The sequence below is a fragment of the Pseudomassariella vexata genome, assembly GCF_002105095.1.
Source record: "Pseudomassariella vexata strain CBS 129021 chromosome Unknown BCR38scaffold_10, whole genome shotgun sequence".
Lineage (NCBI taxonomy): Eukaryota > Fungi > Ascomycota > Sordariomycetes > Amphisphaeriales > Pseudomassariaceae > Pseudomassariella > Pseudomassariella vexata.
The window spans coordinates 334,958-353,042 of record NW_024467965.1 but is presented as its reverse complement, the minus strand read 5'-3'; the positions used below and the strand labels follow the sequence as shown (position 1 = coordinate 353,042).

Here is an 18,085-nt window from a genome sequence, read left to right as displayed (position 1 = left end):
ATGAAAGCACCTCTGCGGAGAGTTGCCGGCAACCAAGCTCGAGGGCCATTGAGAGCTGTACCGCACCAACTGCCCGTTCGGTACTCCAGCAGCTTCGCGCAACGACAAGGCTCGAGTCATGTGTCATTTCCTGGCGCCGTAAAGAGTGCCTTTACGAGTGACATGAAGTTTGCCCTATCGGCCGAGAACCCCGCGCTACCAACCTACCGAGTAGTGGACCAAGATGGGAAGATCGTCGATCAATCATTCGAGCAGGACCTTAGCGATGAAGAGGTGGTCAGATTGTACAAAAATATGTTGATAGTCTCCATAATGGATGTCATCATGTTTGACTCGCAGCGCCAGGGTCGCCTGAGCTTTTATATGGTATCAGCCGGCGAGGAGGCGCTGAGTGTGGGGTCAGCATCGGTGTTGGCTAAAGAAGATGTGGTATTCTGCCAGTACCGTGAACAAGGGGTGTTTGTGGAGCGCGGCTTTGCTCTAGGCGACTTCATGAACCAACTGTTCGCAAATAAGAAGGATCCCGGGCGAGGAAGGAACATGCCCGTTCACTATGGCAGTAGAGAGCTCAACATCGTAGGTCTCTTTTAAGATAGGAGAATGGAGAGGCTAGGTTCTAACATGTAGCCAGCACACGATATCGTCGCCTTTGGCCACCCAAATTCCGCAAGCCGCCGGCGCAGCATATGCATTGAAGATGCAACGCGTCAATGACCCGTCTTTACCACCTCGAGTTGCAGCAGTTTACTTCGGCGAGGGAGCAGCAAGCGAGGGAGATTTCCATGCGGCCTTGAATATGGCGGCTACGCGCTCATGCCCCGTCATCTTCATCTGTCGAAACAATGGCTATGCCATCTCGACACCAACCCTGGAACAATACCGAGGCGACGGAATTGCGAGCCGAGGCATAGGATATGGTATTGACACCATCAGGGTCGATGGTAATGACATATGGGCAGTGAGGGAAGTTACCAAAAGAGCGCGGGAAATGGCCCTCCAGGACGGCGGGAAACCAATTCTCATTGAAGCGATGAGTTATCGTGTAAGTCACCACAGCACGTCAGACGACTCATTCGCATATCGGGCAAGAGTTGAAGTCGAGGATTGGAAACGTAGAGATAATCCTCTGGCCCGACTGCGAAAGTACATGGAAGCTAAAGGGATCTGGGACGAGACCAAGGAGAAAGAGTCGCGCGAGCGCATTAGGAAAGACGTCCTGAAGGCATTTTCTGAGGCCGAGAGAGAGAAGAAACCGCCCATTAGGGCAATGTTTGAAGACGTTTATGAGGAGCTGACTCCGGATCTGATAAGTCAGATGAGAGAGCTGAGTCAACATCTGGACAAGTACCCAAATGAATATGACCTGGGTTCGTTTGAGGGTGGCAAGAGTAGCTTAGACTCGTAGGAGACATCTGAGGGACTCCTTCCATGGCTTGTTTACAGACAGAGCACCACCATCCAGAATTGACAACTAAAACTTTGCATCAAAGAAACTCATAAGGCAAAAACTTTGTAAATATCTGTACCAAACTAATAGAAGCAGTATGGCCTTGTAACGTGATCGGAGTTTAAGCAGGAAACATAACTGGTGATAGACTACTTGGCTGTAGAAACGACACGTCTGTCGGAATAACCGTCTTAATGTCCCAAACAATAGTCTTTAGAGTCTTCAAAGTTGAAGCTCAACCCGGAGCGAAAGTGTCACGGAATAAGTTGTGATTGATAGGTTTACGTTCAGTGGCGGATTGTGGCACGGCACCAGCAAATGCGGATGGTTCTAGACATCTAATGTGTTGCTCCGTGCAACTACTGCAACAGTTGACGAAAGCGTCCGAGCAGTAAAAGTATTTGAGTGAGAGAAATACAGAAAGGTTCAACTGGTTACAACTTAGACAACTCTGTGTATATTTCGTAGTAGTACTTCATTCGAAGACTTAAGTATCTATATAGATGAAACGTAAAAGGCATCTGAGCAGTGGCTTGAGTGAGAACTAGCATCAAATATGTAGACTTTGACTTTGACGACGGTCCGCTTAAAGATTGGTTGATAACAATTGGCTGATAACAGCACGATGCCGTCCGTCCTAGCCTGGTCCATGTACAACTCACAGCCAGACCCAGTTTGCTTTTAGTGAGACCCCCCTCCTTGCCGTTGCCGGCTCAGCCCAGACTGGACACGGGCTGGCTGATGATTGACGCAGTGTCAAACTACGACTCCGAAGAACTCAGTTTAGACCTCTTTTTCCGAACCGCTCACCTTTTTTTTGCGTTTCTGTGACTGCGAAAGGCTGCCAACAACTAATTTGCGTTCCTGCATCGTTCGTTCTCGTGTTTTTGATGACTTGAATGCGGCCGTCAAATCCGGTAATCTCCTTCGATTCCTGACCTTTCGTCCAATTATCCCACGGAACTTCAAGTGTCTGTCCAGTGGGAAACAGGGCACCGAACTGCGCCCGTAACACCTTCACCACCAGCACACGCACCCGCATCGAACTCGTCGAACCCCGTCCCAGCCCGAGCCTCATGGAGTAAATGGCATCCAGAACCTCAACAAACCCCGATTCGGTAGTCGATAAGGATTCTCCATCGCGACTTCCCTCGGCGGCGTCCTCTTCGCACCTGCCTAAGACCCTTCAAACTTCAAATCTTGGATCCGTCGTTCCTGCCTCGTCTTCTACGTCTTTATCGCCTAGGTACGCACGATAACTAACTGTTTGGTTACCCCCAAGCACTACCTGATTCCCAAAATTTTGTGTCTTCGCTCCAACACCAACACCCAACACCTACATCTCCCTGAACATCACCCTACCACTTTTGTGTTGCTCTCCCCATCTTCCGAGCCATTCGCCTTTCCCTACCAGCACCTTAACCTGTATTCGCCCCGTCTCCTCGTTTGGGAGGGAGGGGCAAAAAATCACGGCAATCTGTGGACCAGAGCTCCAGTCAGAGCCTCTTCGTCATCTACCCCATTTCTCCCATCTTTTCTAAATTCACTTGACCCTTCAATGATCCTGGTGTTTTTTTGTTACGAGGAGCACCCGCACAGCCCAGCATCAGGCAAAGACTTGTGGTCTCTAGCGGCGTTCGTTGACTGCCTCGTTTAGAGGCACCAACAAGACTCTAGGAAGTCAAGGCCAGACAGCCTGAGGTCTTCACGCCTTTGACCCACCGATTTACCTCCTTGCACCCCTCTTATCCCTTCGAGGTGTATACTGAACCTTGGCATCCCCACGAACCTCGTTTGTTTCTGCGACCGCCAGCCACTGAATACTCATGTCTTCCAGAATCACCCGTTCGTCTGCCCGGAACGCTGCGAGCCAAGCAGCTTCACCCGGAGGTCAATCTTCTGGTGTAGCTTCTTCAGGCCCCTCACCTGTAGTTTCGACCGCGAACAGTCAAATACCGAATACGACAGCCTCTCGACCTGCCCCCGCTTCGACGCGGAAAAGAAAAGCTGCCAATCGCGAGCCCAGCTCCCCGCAGCCTCCAACGAATAATCAGCCGTCATCCTCATCCGCGCGCCGGTCTAAGAGGCAGAAGGTCCAAGAGCCAGCTGAAGATCCTGAGCCGTCAAACCCTCCCAGTGTCCAAACTCGTCGCAGAAGAGGTAAAGCAAGGATCATGTCGAGCCCTGACGAGTAAGTGTTCTCCGGATGCCTGATCTCTCTGAATACCACAAGGCTAACGCATACTTTCCTTCAGGCCTGCTCTACCGCCAGCCATGCAGGAAAACGCCCCCTCCACATCTACCTCAGCTTCTTCTAGCAGAAAATCCAGTCGCAACAAGAGAGGTGGGCAACCGACTCAAGGTGAGCAATCACCAATGATCTTTATGGCCACGCTTTGTACTAATGCGGGTACAGAATCTACAGCAAGCGCCTCGAGCTCGACTCGTCGATCAAAGAGGACGTCGAGCGGTCGGGCGCCTCCGCAGCCAGACGAGGACACTACTATGGCTGGTACGGAAGAGCACGAAAAAGAAGCTGACCCTCCTCCGCCACCGCCTCCACCCGCGCACGATCCCGATGATGATAGTGACGACGACGACGACGACGACGATGAACCGCATCGCCACTACGACGATGATGATCCGTTTGGTGGATTCGGGGGTCCTCCAGGTTCAGGTCTTTCGAGTACCCTGCGAGCCTTGACGGGCATGATGTCGGGAATGCCTTCGAGATTAAGAGAGCTCCTGAACAATCTAAGGATGAAAGAGGACCCCTCGATGCAGATGATCGCTCTGCAGGAGCTGTCCGAGATTCTCCTGGTATCCAATGAGGACAACCTGGCTGGGCACTTCTCCCCGGACTCCTTCGTCAAGGAGCTCGTTGTGTTAATGCAGCCGAACGAGATTACAGGAGAAGAGAACCCAGACATGATGCTTATCGCCTGCAGATGCCTTGCAAACCTCATGGAGGCTCTACCAGCTAGTGCGGCCAACGTTGTTTACGGTGGCGCAGTGCCTGTTCTCTGCCAGAAGCTACTTGAAATCCAATTCATCGATCTCGCCGAGCAGTCCCTAAGTACTCTGGAGAAGATATCGGTCGATTACCCGACCAGCATTGTCCGTGAGGGTGGCCTCACAGCCTGTCTATCCTACTTAGATTTCTTTGCTACGAGCACACAACGGACGGCTGTAACGACAGCTGCCAATTGCTGCCGGAACATCCCTGAGGATTCGTTCCCTGTGATCAAAGACGTCATGCCCATTCTACTCAATGTTCTGGGTAGCAACGATCAGAGAGTCGTGGAGCAGGCTTCTCTATGCGTCACGCGCATCATTGAGAGCTTCAAGTACCAGTCTAGCAAGTTGGAGGAACTTGTCAGTGTGGATCTCCTCAAGGCTATTCTGCGTCTCCTAGTTCCTGGCACCACAAACCTCATTCGCGCCAACATTCACACCCAATTCTTACGTGTTCTGGCCATCACAGCACGTGCCAGCCCGCGACTGTCTGCCGAGCTGTTCAAGTTGAATGTGGTCGAGACACTATACCAAATTCTCACAGGAGTCTCTCCGCCGGATGAGACGGAGGACGTGGCCTCGAAGCTCGACAGTGTCGTGATAATGCAAGCTCTTATCCATCGTCCTCGGGACCAAATTATCGAGACTCTTAACGTCGTCTGCGAATTGCTCCCGGGTCTTAAGTGGATTGACCTTTCAACCCCACAGATCCCAACTGGTCTCGACGTGTCAGAGCCTATCACTCCCTCCTCCGTGGGCGGTCCGCGGAAGAAGTCCTCTAATGAGAAACGACTGGAATTTCTCGACGAGTGCAAGGATCAGGTCCGACGCTTCGCCCTCATCCTCTTCCCTACCCTAACCGATGCCTTCTCCAGCACTGTGAACCTCAGTGTGCGCCAAAAGGTTCTTACCGCCCAGTTGAAGATGCTCTCCAACCTCGACAAAGATATTCTTGTCGATGCGCTCAAGTCTGTCCCCTACGCCTCGTTCTTGGCTGCTATTCTGTCCCAGCAAGATCACCCGTCTCTAGTGATGTCAGCCATCCAGACAACCGAACTTCTCCTCACTCGCTTAGATGACATCTATCGGTATCAGATTTACCGTGAGGGTGTGATATCTGAGATTGCGAAATTGGCTGAGGATCAGGAAACTGCTGAGCCGAAAGGAGCTGAGACCACGCCTATGGAGTCCAACACGGAACCGAGCATGGGTTCTGCAGACGGTGGCGGAAGTGACAGAGTCTCCATCCACAATGACTCAGAGGAGGAGGAAGAGGATGATGAAGATGAAGAAGACAACGACGATGAGGACCATGAGAATGATCACCATGACGACGACATGTCAGGGTCGCCCGTCAGCTCTGACGGCTCGACCATGTCTCTCGACGGCCCACCACGAACGTTCCTCGCTGACATTCCCTCCATTAAGTCGAGGATCGCCGAGGTTGCAAAGAAATTCCTCGAGGCACACGAGACAGAAAAGCAAGGAAAGAGTATGAAGAAAAAAGCTTTAAAAATCTTGACCGATCTTCAATCCCTCGCATCAGACATAGAATCGTTCTATCTTCAGCGAACTGCCAAGAACCTTGCTCCAGAGCAAGGTACTGCACTTTTCGAGAGGCTCTCAGCTTACTTCGACGCCGATGTTTTGGAGAGCGTTACAAGCGCAGAACTCCTCGCATCAGGATTAGTTCGCGTTCTCGAAGAAGTCTTCAGTAACCCTGACGAAGCTCTCGCGAATGCCGCTAGATCCGCGTTCCTGGAGGTCTTTATGGGCCGATCTGTGAAGTCCAGGCCGAAGACCACCTCGGCTGATTCACCTGCGACGCCTTTCAGTGTCATGGTCCACAAGATGCAGGATCTCCTCAGTCGATCGGAGCACTTCGAGGTGTTGACGGTGCATCAGAACACTTTCGACGGGAATCGCAGCAGCGCCGCATCTATGCTGGCGAAACAAATCCGTCTCAAGCTAGTGGCTGACGATGATTCGGACATTCCACGTTCGTACCGCAATATTATGGTCTCGATTCACGCTATAGCAACATTCAAGGCTCTCGATGATTACCTGCGCCCCAGGATCAGTCTTCATGAGCGACCTCGCGGGCCACGACCCCGTGACGGACTCTCTAGAGCGCTAGCTGCCATGGCTGGTTCGGCGGGACTTCCCCCGGAACGTCTTGCTGAACGATTGGGTTACTCTTCTACACCAGCTCCGCCGCCGCCTGTTCCTGCCCAGTCCTCGAGCTCACGGCCTGCCAAAAAGCCTAGGCCCAAGTCCTCGGGCCAAACTGACGCTCCCGCAACTCCCAATCCACCTGCGGGATCAGCGCGGGAGAAGGTGAGTCTCCGCAGATCGACTCGTCGTAACCCGGCACCTCCGAGCGAGTCTCAAGCACCACCCCCGCCACCACCACCGGAAGAAGAAGATGACTTGCAAAATGCGCTAGAGTGTGCAGATGAGAAGCAACTGTCTGACGACGATGAGGATGAGGTCCCTGACAGCAGTGCTTTGGATGCCATCGTTGGGGATCTTGATGAAGATATGGAAGACGCCCCAGTTCCGGACCCATCTGCAGTCAATCTCGAAGTTGCCGCCGGTGGGAAGATCACGGCTAGGAAAGAAGATGGAACACGAATACCTACCCCGTCACAGTCGGGGCTTGGTAATGTTCCCAATCGTTCCGTGGCGCACCCTCCCTCTGGATTATCGCAGCAGAGCACACCCACGCCGGCCATGGCGCCTTCCCGGCCGCTCTCGTACGCTGCTGCTATCCAGGCCGTACCGCAAGACTGGCATATTGAGTTCAGCCTAGACACCCGAGTCATCCCTAATGAAACTACCATCTACCGGGCTGTTCATCGCACTTCTCCGCCAGCAGACGAGCACTTCAGCCGAAGCGTCTGGTCTGCCGTGCATGCTATCAAGTTCCGCCGTGTGCCGGGACCACCTCCAGCCGAGCCTATTGGGTTCGCTACCAGTACAGACGAGTCTACCGATATCAATGGGACGCCTGCGTCTCTCGCCAATAATCCGACCACGGCTTCTATCCTGCGGCTTCTTAAAATGCTGCACGACCTTAATGCTAACATCGATGACATTTTGATCGAGGATAAAACAGCTCTCAGACTCAATGTTGAGCCGCTGTCTCAGTTTGTCAACACGAAGTTGACTGCGAAGCTGAACCGCCAGCTTGAGGAACCATTGATCGTGGCGAGCAATTGTCTGCCAGGTTGGAGTGAAGACCTTGCCAGACTTTATCCGTTCCTCTTCCCCTTCGAGACGCGCCACTTGTTTCTTCAGTCCACGTCATTCGGCTATGCCCGGTCTATGAGCCGGTGGCAAAATGCCCAGCAGGAGGAGACAAGCCGGCGGGATCGTAGGGACGAACGACCTTTCCTCGGCCGTCTTCAACGCCAGAAGGTCCGCATCTCTCGAACCAAGATTCTCGAATCTGCTGTGAAGGTCATGGAGCTCTATGGCGCATCACAGAGCATTCTCGAGGTTGAGTACTTTGAAGAGGTGGGCACTGGTCTCGGACCTACCCTTGAGTTTTACTCGACCGTATCAAAGGAATTCTCAAAGAAGAAGCTGAAGTTGTGGCGTGAGATGGACTCGAATGACTCGGAGGTGTTCATTTCAGGTCCCCACGGACTCTTCCCTAGACCAATGGCCAAAGACGATGTCAATAGCGAGCGCATCTTACAACTTTTCAAGATGCTTGGAAAGTTTGTTGCTCGATCCATGATTGACTCTCGCATCATCGATTTGAACTTCAACCCCATTTTCTTCCGAATTGGAGATGGCACCACTGGAGTTAAGCCCTCTCTCGGCGCGGTCAAGATTGTTGATGCTGGCCTGGCGAACTCCTTAAAGCACATCAAGAAGTTTGCTTCAGCCAAGAAGGAGATTGACGAGGACCCAAACCGAGATGCTGCACAGAAGGTTGCCGACACTGAACAAATTGTTATTGATAACATAAAGATAGAAGACCTTGCCCTGGATTTCACGCTTCCTGGATTCCCCGATATTGAGTTGATCCCCAATGGTTCGCACAGTCCAGTGACAATCTACAATGTTGACATGTATCTCGACAAGGTGGTCGACATGACATTGGGCAGCGGTGTCAAGCGTCAGGTGGATGCTTTTCGTGCCGGCTTCTCCCAAGTCTTCCCGTACTCAGCGCTCAGCGCCTTTACGCCTGATGAGCTAGTCGCCCTATTTGGTCGTGTTGACGAGGACTGGTCCTTGGAAAGTAAGTTGACTGTGCCCATGGTTGAAAATATACCTTCGCTAATCTACTGCTCTAGCTCTGATGGACTCAATCAAGGCCGATCATGGATTTAACATGGATAGCAAGAGTGTCAAGAATCTACTGCAGACAATGAGCGAGCTCACGGCAGCCCAACGCCGAGACTTCCTGCAGTTCACCACAGGCAGCCCCAAGCTGCCTATCGGAGGTATGTTACTTTGGTTGCTAATAATAGAGTACCTACTAATATTCTCCAGGTTTCAAGAGCCTAACCCCGATGTTCACTGTGGTCTGCAAGCCCAGTGAGCCTCCTTACACATCTGACGACTATCTCCCTAGCGTCATGACTTGCGTCAACTACCTCAAGCTGCCTGACTACACGACCATTGACAGCATGAGACGACAACTATTCACTGCCATTAAAGAAGGCCAAGGTGCCTTCCACCTGTCCTAGTTGCATCTGGAGAAAATTGGTTGAGGTTGTCGGGTACGTGGAGACAAACTGCAGAAGAAAGCAGTGGCCTGTTTGGGTCTCTATAACCAACTACGACATTTGATATTTATCCAGCGGCTCCCCATACGAAATAGGAGCAATCAAGGATATATCCCAGCAGTCCGTTTCTCCTTACGTCAGCTGTCATGGCGTTAACAATGTGACGGTTACCACCCCTGCAACATGAGCATTAATCTACAATGCTTTGCAGCGTTCTTATTTTGCCATTCCAACCGCATACGACACACCAAATCTACGACTCACCGCCAACCAAGCCCCCCTTGCTTTCGGGCCTAGGACGATGAGCAGGACTCTCATCAAATGTTTTGACAACGACGACGACGAAATGGTCACGATAAGACGCAAGCTGGGGTACTTGAGGGCTGGGAAAGCATGTTTGTTGCATGGAGAGGTTTGTCTTGGCGTCGGGATGTTCGGAATGAAGCCATGATGCCCGACGGATGGGCATCGCAGACTGGAAGGTCGATTTCTGGCCTGGCACTTTGCTTTGTTTTATTCCCACTTATGAAAACGAACGGATGGGTTCCGAAGCTCAGGTAGATAGATTGGTCAATTTGTCGAAGTACTTTTTACTGGGTGGTCGTTCCTGTACTGTCGTGATGTCGAGACCACGAGACCACTAGTATTGATCATTGGTTTTGCTCATCGACCCCAAAACTAACTTGAAGCAGATTTGAATTAACCAAAGTTGTCTACTTGAGGGTTCGTGGTGTAAGCTTGATGTCGACAAGTCCATCAACTCGTTGCAGTGACACACACGCATGGATCAGAGCAGGCAGTAGCTCATCACCTCAGGGTGCCCACCTGGTTTGACAAAATCATAAGGCGCATACGAAAAGCTTCTGGAATCATGATACGCCTTAAAGTCAGTATCGAAGCCATGCTGAGGCCGCCAAAGGATTCACGAAGCATTGCGGATCCGCATTATGATTTTGCATCCGGCTGTGAAACCCGCAACCTGAGGCACGCCAAGCGTTGATGTCGGCTGCCGTTATGACCAATAAGTAACGGGATCATGGTGGGCCAGCTGGGTAATACTGACCAATCAGAGCTCGTTCCAACTACCCCGGATTGCTCTTGCCAGTTGCCGAGGCTATTGCCCCACTGACGTACCGGCTGACAGTGAATGTCCGAAGGGCTTGGGAGGTGCAGACAAACAGATTTCAAATTACACCCAGACCTTTACTTTTACTTGATAATCAAATTTACACGATTGAGGCAGAATCGGGTCAACAACCACCTTTACACCTCTTTGGCACAGATTTTATCCACCAACCACTCGATCTGTTCTACGTTCTCGAGGAGAACCGCGTTTCTTATAGCGGAAATTTCAAGTGCGGTACTCGACTGCTGCCACTATTATTACGCTCGGGCAATGGTGTTCCCTTTCCAGATAAGAGAGCATGTAATTCCCAGTCAGCATGTCAGGGAGTATGCTCAGGCAACGGCCAACTCACAGGAGGACATACTGTACATCTCAGTCAAGCAGTACATCCCGATAGATAATGCCAACCCACAGCCTGGCGACGTGACCATTATTGGGGCCCATGCCAACGGGTTCCCCAAGGAACTGTACGAGCCGCTTTGGGCGGAATTGCACACTGCTGCCAAGAAGCACAGCTTTCGCATCCGTGGAATATGGATCGCTGATGTATCGAATCAGGGTCACAGCGGCATTCTGAACGAGAAGACGATGGGCAATGATCCGAGCTGGCACGACCATGCGCGCGACATATTGCACATGACGAATGTCTTCAGGGGAGAAATGCCCCGACCCATTATTGGGGTCGGACACTCGTTCGGGGCTAACATTCTCACCCACTTGACCCTGTTTCATCCACGGCTGCTAAGCACCCTCGTCCTCTTCGATCCCACCATAACCAAGTTCAGCTTCGACAATGTCGGCCCTGGCATTAGTCCGGCTCGGGGTTCGGCTTTTCGACGTGATTTATGGCCCTCGAGGGAGGCGGCCGCGGAGGCGTTCAAGCGCTCTCCCTTCTACCAGACATGGGATCCTCGAGTGCTCGAAGCGTGGATTACTCACGGGTTGCGGACAACACCGACGGTCGTGTTTCCTAATGAGAAAGGCAGCCTTACGCTTGCCACGACTCGACATCAAGAACTCTTCACCTTCTTCCGGCCACTGTGGCCATACTTGAAGGAAGATGGGACGGTAGACCAGCTCAGAGCGCCGGACTTCGACCCTAATTACCACGACCAGCCCAATCCTAGAAACCCCTTTCCCTTCTATCGCTCAGAAGGATCAACGGTGCTCCGTCGACTGGCCGAGGTCAGGCCCTCTGTCTTTTGGGTCTTTGGCGGAACAAGCGATCTCAGTACGCCCGAGGCCCGCAGGATGAAGTTAGAGGCGTGTGGCACCGGCCCCAATGGCAGTGGAGGCATCAAGACGGGCCGCGTGGGACACGTCGTCATGGAGGGCAGGGGACACCTGTTTCCCATGGAGATTCCTGAACTCTGTGCGGAACATGCCGCGGAATGGATTGACAAGGAGATGCAACGGTTTAGGAAGGAACAGAGGGAGTATGATGAGTGGACCAAATTACCTTTAATTGAGAAGACAACCATGAGTGAGGAATTTTTAGACAAGGTTGGGGGACTAGGTCCCAGAGCCGCCAAGAAACCGGCGGTTGGGCAGTCAAAGCTATGATGTTGTTATGCATTTTCTAGACTACTTAAGCGAAGCATGCTTTGGTTCGCTAAGCAGATGTTGTGCTGTGTTGTAAAGGGATGAGATACGATATATGCGTATATATGAATATAGAAAGAATCATATGCTTGACGAATACTCACGCCTTACTTTGCCATTTGGCAAATCTCGAGTACAGGAAGAGATATACCCGATTTGCAATCGACTCATTTGATTGAATTACGCAGGCTGCGAACCTAGAATTTTCCCCAGGAGAGGGTATATACAGTTATCACAGTAGGTAGTCGCGTCCGGCTTGCAATGCTGATATAACTATTGACCGAAGTGGGGTATGCTTGTAAAGGAGTGAGCTTAAGTGGCGTGTGCAGACGCGCTTGACGCGTTGGACCCACCACCGACCACTCCCTCCCTCAACCCGTGAACATCAAAGACGGCAAGAAGTTAGGACAGCGAATTCTAAAAGAAAATGCCTGTCCAAACTCGTGCAGGCAGCCAGGCCTCGGATGCCAAAGTTTACAGGTCCACAGCACCGGCTCCCAAACAGCGCCTATTCCCACAACGTCACCAACACCTAAGAACGTATGGACGGTCTAACATGGCTTCCAAGCGCATGAAGCAGGGTACTTTGACGCAGATGGATTTTGTTGCACCTTCAGCACCCGGAGTCATGGATATGCTGGAGGAAGAAGATGGGGAAGAAGATGGGGAAGAAGATGGGGAAGAAGTACAGGATGAAGTCCTAGTGGAGGCACTAGAGGAAGAACCCAAGCCCAAGAAGTCATCGAGGAAACCCAGTCGAGGCAAGAGGCGAAAGACGACTGGTGACGGCGAAGATGAATCAGAGAAGCCCAGGGGACAGAAGCGACGAAAGACGCTGGGCGACACTCCCGGCTCATCGCAACGAACTTTGACCCAGCTTCTCTCACTCACCGAGGACAAGTCCGAAGTCTGGACGATCAGTGATTCGGACGAGGAAGAGGATCTCGGTCTCATTAAAGAAACCCCTACAAAGGTGAAGTCGGCTAAGGTTTTTGGTGGGGTTGCGCCTGGTGCCTCGAGAAAGCAGCAGCCAGCAAGCCTCAGCCACTCACGACCGCCCAAGTCCGAGACGCCCAAGACTGAGACGCCCAAGAACCGGCGGATTAGGACGGAGATTCCGTCGTCAGAATCGCCTGAAACACCCATGTTACTGAAATATAGCCCTCAAAAGCAGGTGCTGTTCTCACCGTTGGGAGCAAAGTCCACGAATATATCGGCACCTTCCCCAACGCTGAAGACTGTACTGAAGACGCCTAGAAACTTTGTCATCCAAGATTCCTATAGCACAACGCACAGCTCGCCCCAAACCCCAACCCCGAAGTCGAGAGTCCAGGTCAGCACAACCAAGAAGATCAGTTTCGAGTTACTAGAGGACAAGGAAAACATCACGCCAGGCAGGACGAAGCCGAAATCTCCGAAGGCACGTATCGCAAGGGATCCCACGAGGCGGCCTCTTAGGGAGGTACCTGACTCCGACGATGATCTCGGCGAGGACCTTGATGCGACGGAGGACGAAACTGACCAGGAAGAGGAACAACAGATGCAAGCCGAGCAAAGTGTGGTACTGGGTCACGGTTCAGAGGCAGCAGACGAAAACCCAGACGCATGCACAACAGAAGCCGAGCAAAGCGCCGTTCTTGGAGACGAGACAGATAGGGTAATTGTAGCGGAAGATGATGCCGCCGAAGCTCATTATGCTGTTGGAGACGAGACGCAGGCCATCTTGATCTCATCTAATGTCCCGTCCAGCCGCAAACTCGGCGCAAATGATATTTCGCATCCGGGAGCGGATGGCCAGACGAACCTTCCGGATGAAGTAGTTGAAGAGGCAGAGACTGTGACTGAGAAGGCGATCAACGTAGAGCATATTTCAGATGCAGTATTGGAGCAAACTCCCGAATCTACCCCCCAGCTCCCGTCTCAGCAAGCTGAGCACGCGACCGCGACAGAAACACAATATCAAACCCAAGTTTATAGCCAACTCGAAAGCCAACGTGTGCCGTTGGAAGTCATCAACGCAACCGGGCCAATCAATATTCGTTCCGACATCATCATCTCGATTTATGGAAATCATGTGGCCAACATGGTCAACCGCACCAAGACCTACGAGTTCCGAGCCTGGCGCATACCGGAATCGGTGCATCGAGTATGGATTTACATGACAAAACCAGACAGCATCTTGAAATACATGTGTATCTTTGGGCCTGCGAAGACAGAGGGCGAGATCGACGACAAGGGGATCGGCAATGCAGATTTCAACCAAGGCCGCAAGAAGAGTGCCAAGTACGCCTACGAGGTCCAGCAGATGTACGAGCTGAACAACCCGGTTCCGCTTGAACGGATGAGGAAGCACGGCTGGCCAACCGCACCCCAGAAATATGCTTATATGCCGCCAGCCGTTGTCGGCGAGCTGACGGCCAATCTGAGGTGTGCCGTCTTCCGGGACGAAGAAAGTCACGGCCTTGTGGGAAGCAGCCCCAATGTCACTGAGTCCCAGGAAATCGAAAGGCAGATCCGGAGCGATATCACACACTCTACTCAGCTAGGCCCTTCCTCCGAAGTCGACGAGGAAGTCATTCCAGCGAGTCAGCCACGGCCGAAATCGACAGCGAAGCACGCTAGTCCCGCAAACCGTCGCATGTTCAAAAAACCAGCGTTGCCGAAGTCGCAGTCTGGCGCTTCAGCTCACATGCTGCCGGGCCCGTCGTCGAGTCGGAGGAATCCTGCCTTTGTCCGGCCCTCGCAGGCCTCAACCGTCAGCCAAATGTCTTCGTCAAGTCCTGCGCCTGCGCTCTCGCCCGAGAGGTCATCAGTACAGTTGCCTGAAATGTCATCAAGTCAAGCTGCCCACATGCAACAGCAACCTGATGGCAGTAGTCCGTCTGCAAACCGGTATTCGCTCAGATCGTCGCAGTTGCCGACCAAGAGCCAGTTGCTGCCGGATAGCTTGTTGGATGATAGTATTCGTGAGCCACCACCGATTGTGTGGGATTCGGCGGATGAGCTATCGGACTGAGTTTCATAAAGGATTAGCACAGATATAGGGGAGTATTTGTTGCCATCCACTGGAGAAGCTGGATGAGGCATTGGAGAGGATTTTGTGTTGGTTACCGGACAAGCTGGATTGGGCATTGGAGAAGGTATTCTGAGTCAATTGGTAAGGGTAAGGATACGTTGCACATCCATGCGATGGCATTGGAGGATGTTTTTATTCTGTATAGGCCGGTAAAGAATAGGCCAAGCACTTTGACACGTAATTGACGAATGAGCGGTATGGAACGGGCGGTATTGAACAGACTGTATCACTGCAAGTTCACTCGTCATGATCCTACAGCGTTTACAGTGCCACTGTGCTAACTCAGGGAGACCGTGGAGTTCTCTGACTCCCATCGAAGGAATACCAGACAAATGATCTAAATTGCAACTTGTGGCTGCACTGAATTGTATTGGTACCAGAGCTGAACCTCGTTTGTTTGCCGTTGAGTTGCTGGAGGACGTCCGACTGCGTCAATGCCACACGTGTATACGGCTCGTTCCTATTCTGCACCAGCACGGCGCCATTCCACGTAAGGCAATACCAGGCAACAAAGATTACTGGCCTCAGTTGTGCTTGCCCATGAAGAGGCCTTGGGTGCAGTTTGATGGTCAACAAACACGCACTCTTTCATCAAAATCAATACTTATAACCCAACTCCGCCGAGAAATTTATTCCACTTGGGCCATACCCACAAATTTGGAATTGATTTGGCGTATTCCATCCAACTCCGATTCCGCCCGCCAACCCAACGAGACGCCTTTCCGTTTGTCGTAAACCCTGCCGCTACGACAACTGGTATTAAGACGCGGGAGACTTCTTACACACAATCATACCAACACAAGCCACGCCTGTAACCCCTAAAATCCGCCCAAACAACAGAAAAATGTCGAATGTTGGCCCCAACGTCGCGATCGGCCTGGTCATCATCTTTCTCTTGCTCCTCTGCGGCTTCCTCGTCTGCCAGGGCTACACCAGGGTCCAAAGATTCGCGTATGTCATGTTCTCGGGACGAACAACGCGAGGTCAGGACGACTCCTCGGTCTAGCATTGCTTGAGTAAGTTCGATCTCCTATACAATGGTGTGCTGAGTTCCAGCTTCTGGAAAATGATGATCCCCAAACTCTAAACCCGTCAAAACCCCGATGCTCCACAACGGGGGCCTCGGCGATCTGCAACGACTCCAGCCGCCTCCCCACACGGAAGGAACAAGCCTCCCGGTACCTGCAACACAGCCACATTCGCGTCGCGCTCTCCGTCTTGGCACCTTCAATTTTCTGAGCTCCGGCAGGCCTGAGCGGGACATCGAACATCTGACATCTTACTGACAGAGATTCGTCGGCAGGATATCCCCCAAGACGGCCTCCTCCCTTGCGCAAAATAGATATGGCCGCCCGACCTGTGCTGCGCACAGCTGTACGAGCTGTACGAGTACTACCACAATCTGGACCTTCTCGTTCCTGTTCTTCTTCGCGACATGTAAGACTATTCAGCACGACCCCACGCTCTTTCAAATCCCCGTCCGACCATGCCACATCGACATCCTCGTCCACCGACCGCACGACACACTTTGGCTTCGAAGATGGCATTAGCGAAGCCGAGAAGACGGAGCGCGTGGCGGGCGTCTTCCACAGCGTCGCTGAATCTTACGACCGCATGAACGATTTGATGTCCTTCGGCGTCCATCGACTCTGGAAGTGAGTCCTCCCTCCCTCGTCTCCTCCAATATGTTCCTCTTCCTCCGTATTAGCCCCGTGCTGACCAACAACAACCGCCACCAACAGGGACCACTTCGTATCCTCCCTCAACCCGGGCTCCTCCTCCTCCATACCTCCCAAACCCCAGCATATCCTCGACATCGCCGGCGGCACGGGCGACATCGCCTTCCGCATGCTGCACAACGCGCACACCATCCACCGCAATACCTCCGTCCACGTAACCATCTCCGACATCAACCCCTCCATGCTCGCAGTTGGCAAGCAACGCTCTCTTTCTCTCCCGCCCTCCCAACAATCCGCCCTCTCCTTCCTCCCCGCCGACGCCACCGCCCTCCCGGCCTCCATCTTGCCAAATAGCATCGACCTCTACACCGTGGCCTTCGGCATCCGCAACTTCGCCAACATCCCGCTCGCCCTGCGCGAAGCGTACCGCGTTTTGAAACCGGGCGGAGTGTTTGCGTGTCTTGAGTTCAGCAAAGTGGAAAACCCGGTGCTCGACGCTGTGTATAAGCGCTGGAGCTTTAGCGGGATTCCGTTGATTGGACAGTTGGTCGCGGGCGATAGGGATAGTTACCAGTACCTTGTCGAAAGCATTGAGCGGTTTCCGAGCCAGGGGGAGTTCCGCGATATGATTGTTGATGCTGGTTTTGTGGTCGGGGGCGACGGGTATGAAAATCTGACTGGGGGTGTGGCAGCTATACATAAGGGGATGAAGCCGTTGGATGGTTGAATGAACGAAACGGCAAGTGTGAAAAGGGAAAACTGAAATAGAGGAAGGAAGGAGATGTATGTACGAGTAAACGTTACATACAATATCTATGGTGACAGCCAGCAATGGACAAAACGCAGGAAGGGAAACCCAATCGCTGTACATTAAACACATGGGCATGCATGCATGGCTTGACGCTGAGGACTACTGAACTGACTAGATGACACATCTCACTGGGACTGTGGTTCCATGGCGGCATGTTTGTTTGTCTTCTTTTCCATTGTCATCTTTCTCAATCACCTGGGCCTTGAACTTGGATCAAGGCCTCGCAATATATCCTCTTTTCGAAGCAACCAATTTGATAACTTATGATAACAAGATGAGATGCTTCGCTTCTGGGACGTGGTAAGGATGGCAATATGTTCATGATTGAAACAGTGGACTTGCGGTTGCTTTGACGACGGTCACATTGAATCGACCTGATTGACCATAATACGGCTCAAGCAGAAATACACCAAACGTGGCATGTAATAAGAACGTTCATTGTCTTTCGCATTTCTTCTCAGCAACTAGAAAAAGTCCCCTTTTCAGTAGTGTCAAGGTAGTGGTAGGCACCTAGTGTGAAAACTAAACAACCTATCCCTATGTCAAAGCATTCGGACCAGTGTCTCAAAAGGTGGCGGGCGTGGAGT

At 52.2% G+C, this 18,085-nt stretch overlaps 5 protein-coding genes across 5 annotated transcripts; all 5 read left to right on the top strand.

Annotated features, from left to right (window-relative positions):
* On the top strand, nucleotides 1–1,405 carry BCR38DRAFT_347239 (2-oxoisovalerate dehydrogenase alpha subunit precursor; the record flags this gene model as incomplete). Its single annotated transcript, XM_040856325.1, has 2 exons — nucleotides 1–576; nucleotides 632–1,405. The coding sequence occupies 2 exons, from the start codon at nucleotides 1–3 to the stop codon at nucleotides 1,403–1,405; spliced, it is 1,350 nt and encodes a 449-aa protein (XP_040713378.1).
* Nucleotides 1,406–3,952: 2,547 nt separating this feature from the next.
* Nucleotides 3,953–9,165, top strand: BCR38DRAFT_347380 (HECT-domain-containing protein; the record flags this gene model as incomplete). The annotated part of the gene is made up of 3 exons (XM_040856341.1): nucleotides 3,953–8,714; nucleotides 8,770–8,919; nucleotides 8,969–9,165. The coding sequence occupies 3 exons, from the start codon at nucleotides 3,953–3,955 to the stop codon at nucleotides 9,163–9,165; spliced, it is 5,109 nt and encodes a 1,702-aa protein (XP_040713377.1).
* Nucleotides 9,166–10,190: 1,025 nt separating this feature from the next.
* Nucleotides 10,191–11,983, top strand: BCR38DRAFT_439806 (Alpha/beta hydrolase family-domain-containing protein). The gene has a single exon (XM_040860660.1). The coding sequence runs from the start codon at nucleotides 10,352–10,354 to the stop codon at nucleotides 11,891–11,893; it is 1,542 nt and encodes a 513-aa protein (XP_040713376.1). The 5' UTR covers nucleotides 10,191–10,351; the 3' UTR covers nucleotides 11,894–11,983.
* A 1,984-nt stretch (nucleotides 11,984–13,967) lies between these two features.
* BCR38DRAFT_318794 (uncharacterized protein) lies at nucleotides 13,968–14,321 on the top strand (the record flags this gene model as incomplete). The annotated part of the gene is made up of 1 exon (XM_040854747.1): nucleotides 13,968–14,321. A coding segment is annotated over one exon (354 nt), but the record flags the coding sequence as incomplete, so codon positions are not given.
* Nucleotides 14,322–16,236: 1,915 nt separating this feature from the next.
* BCR38DRAFT_396076 (ubiE/COQ5 methyltransferase family-domain-containing protein) lies at nucleotides 16,237–17,874 on the top strand. The gene is made up of 2 exons (XM_040857641.1): nucleotides 16,237–16,663; nucleotides 16,751–17,874. The coding sequence occupies exons 1-2, from the start codon at nucleotides 16,353–16,355 to the stop codon at nucleotides 17,412–17,414; spliced, it is 975 nt and encodes a 324-aa protein (XP_040713374.1). The 5' UTR covers nucleotides 16,237–16,352; the 3' UTR covers nucleotides 17,415–17,874.
* Nucleotides 17,875–18,085: the final 211 nt, after the last annotated feature.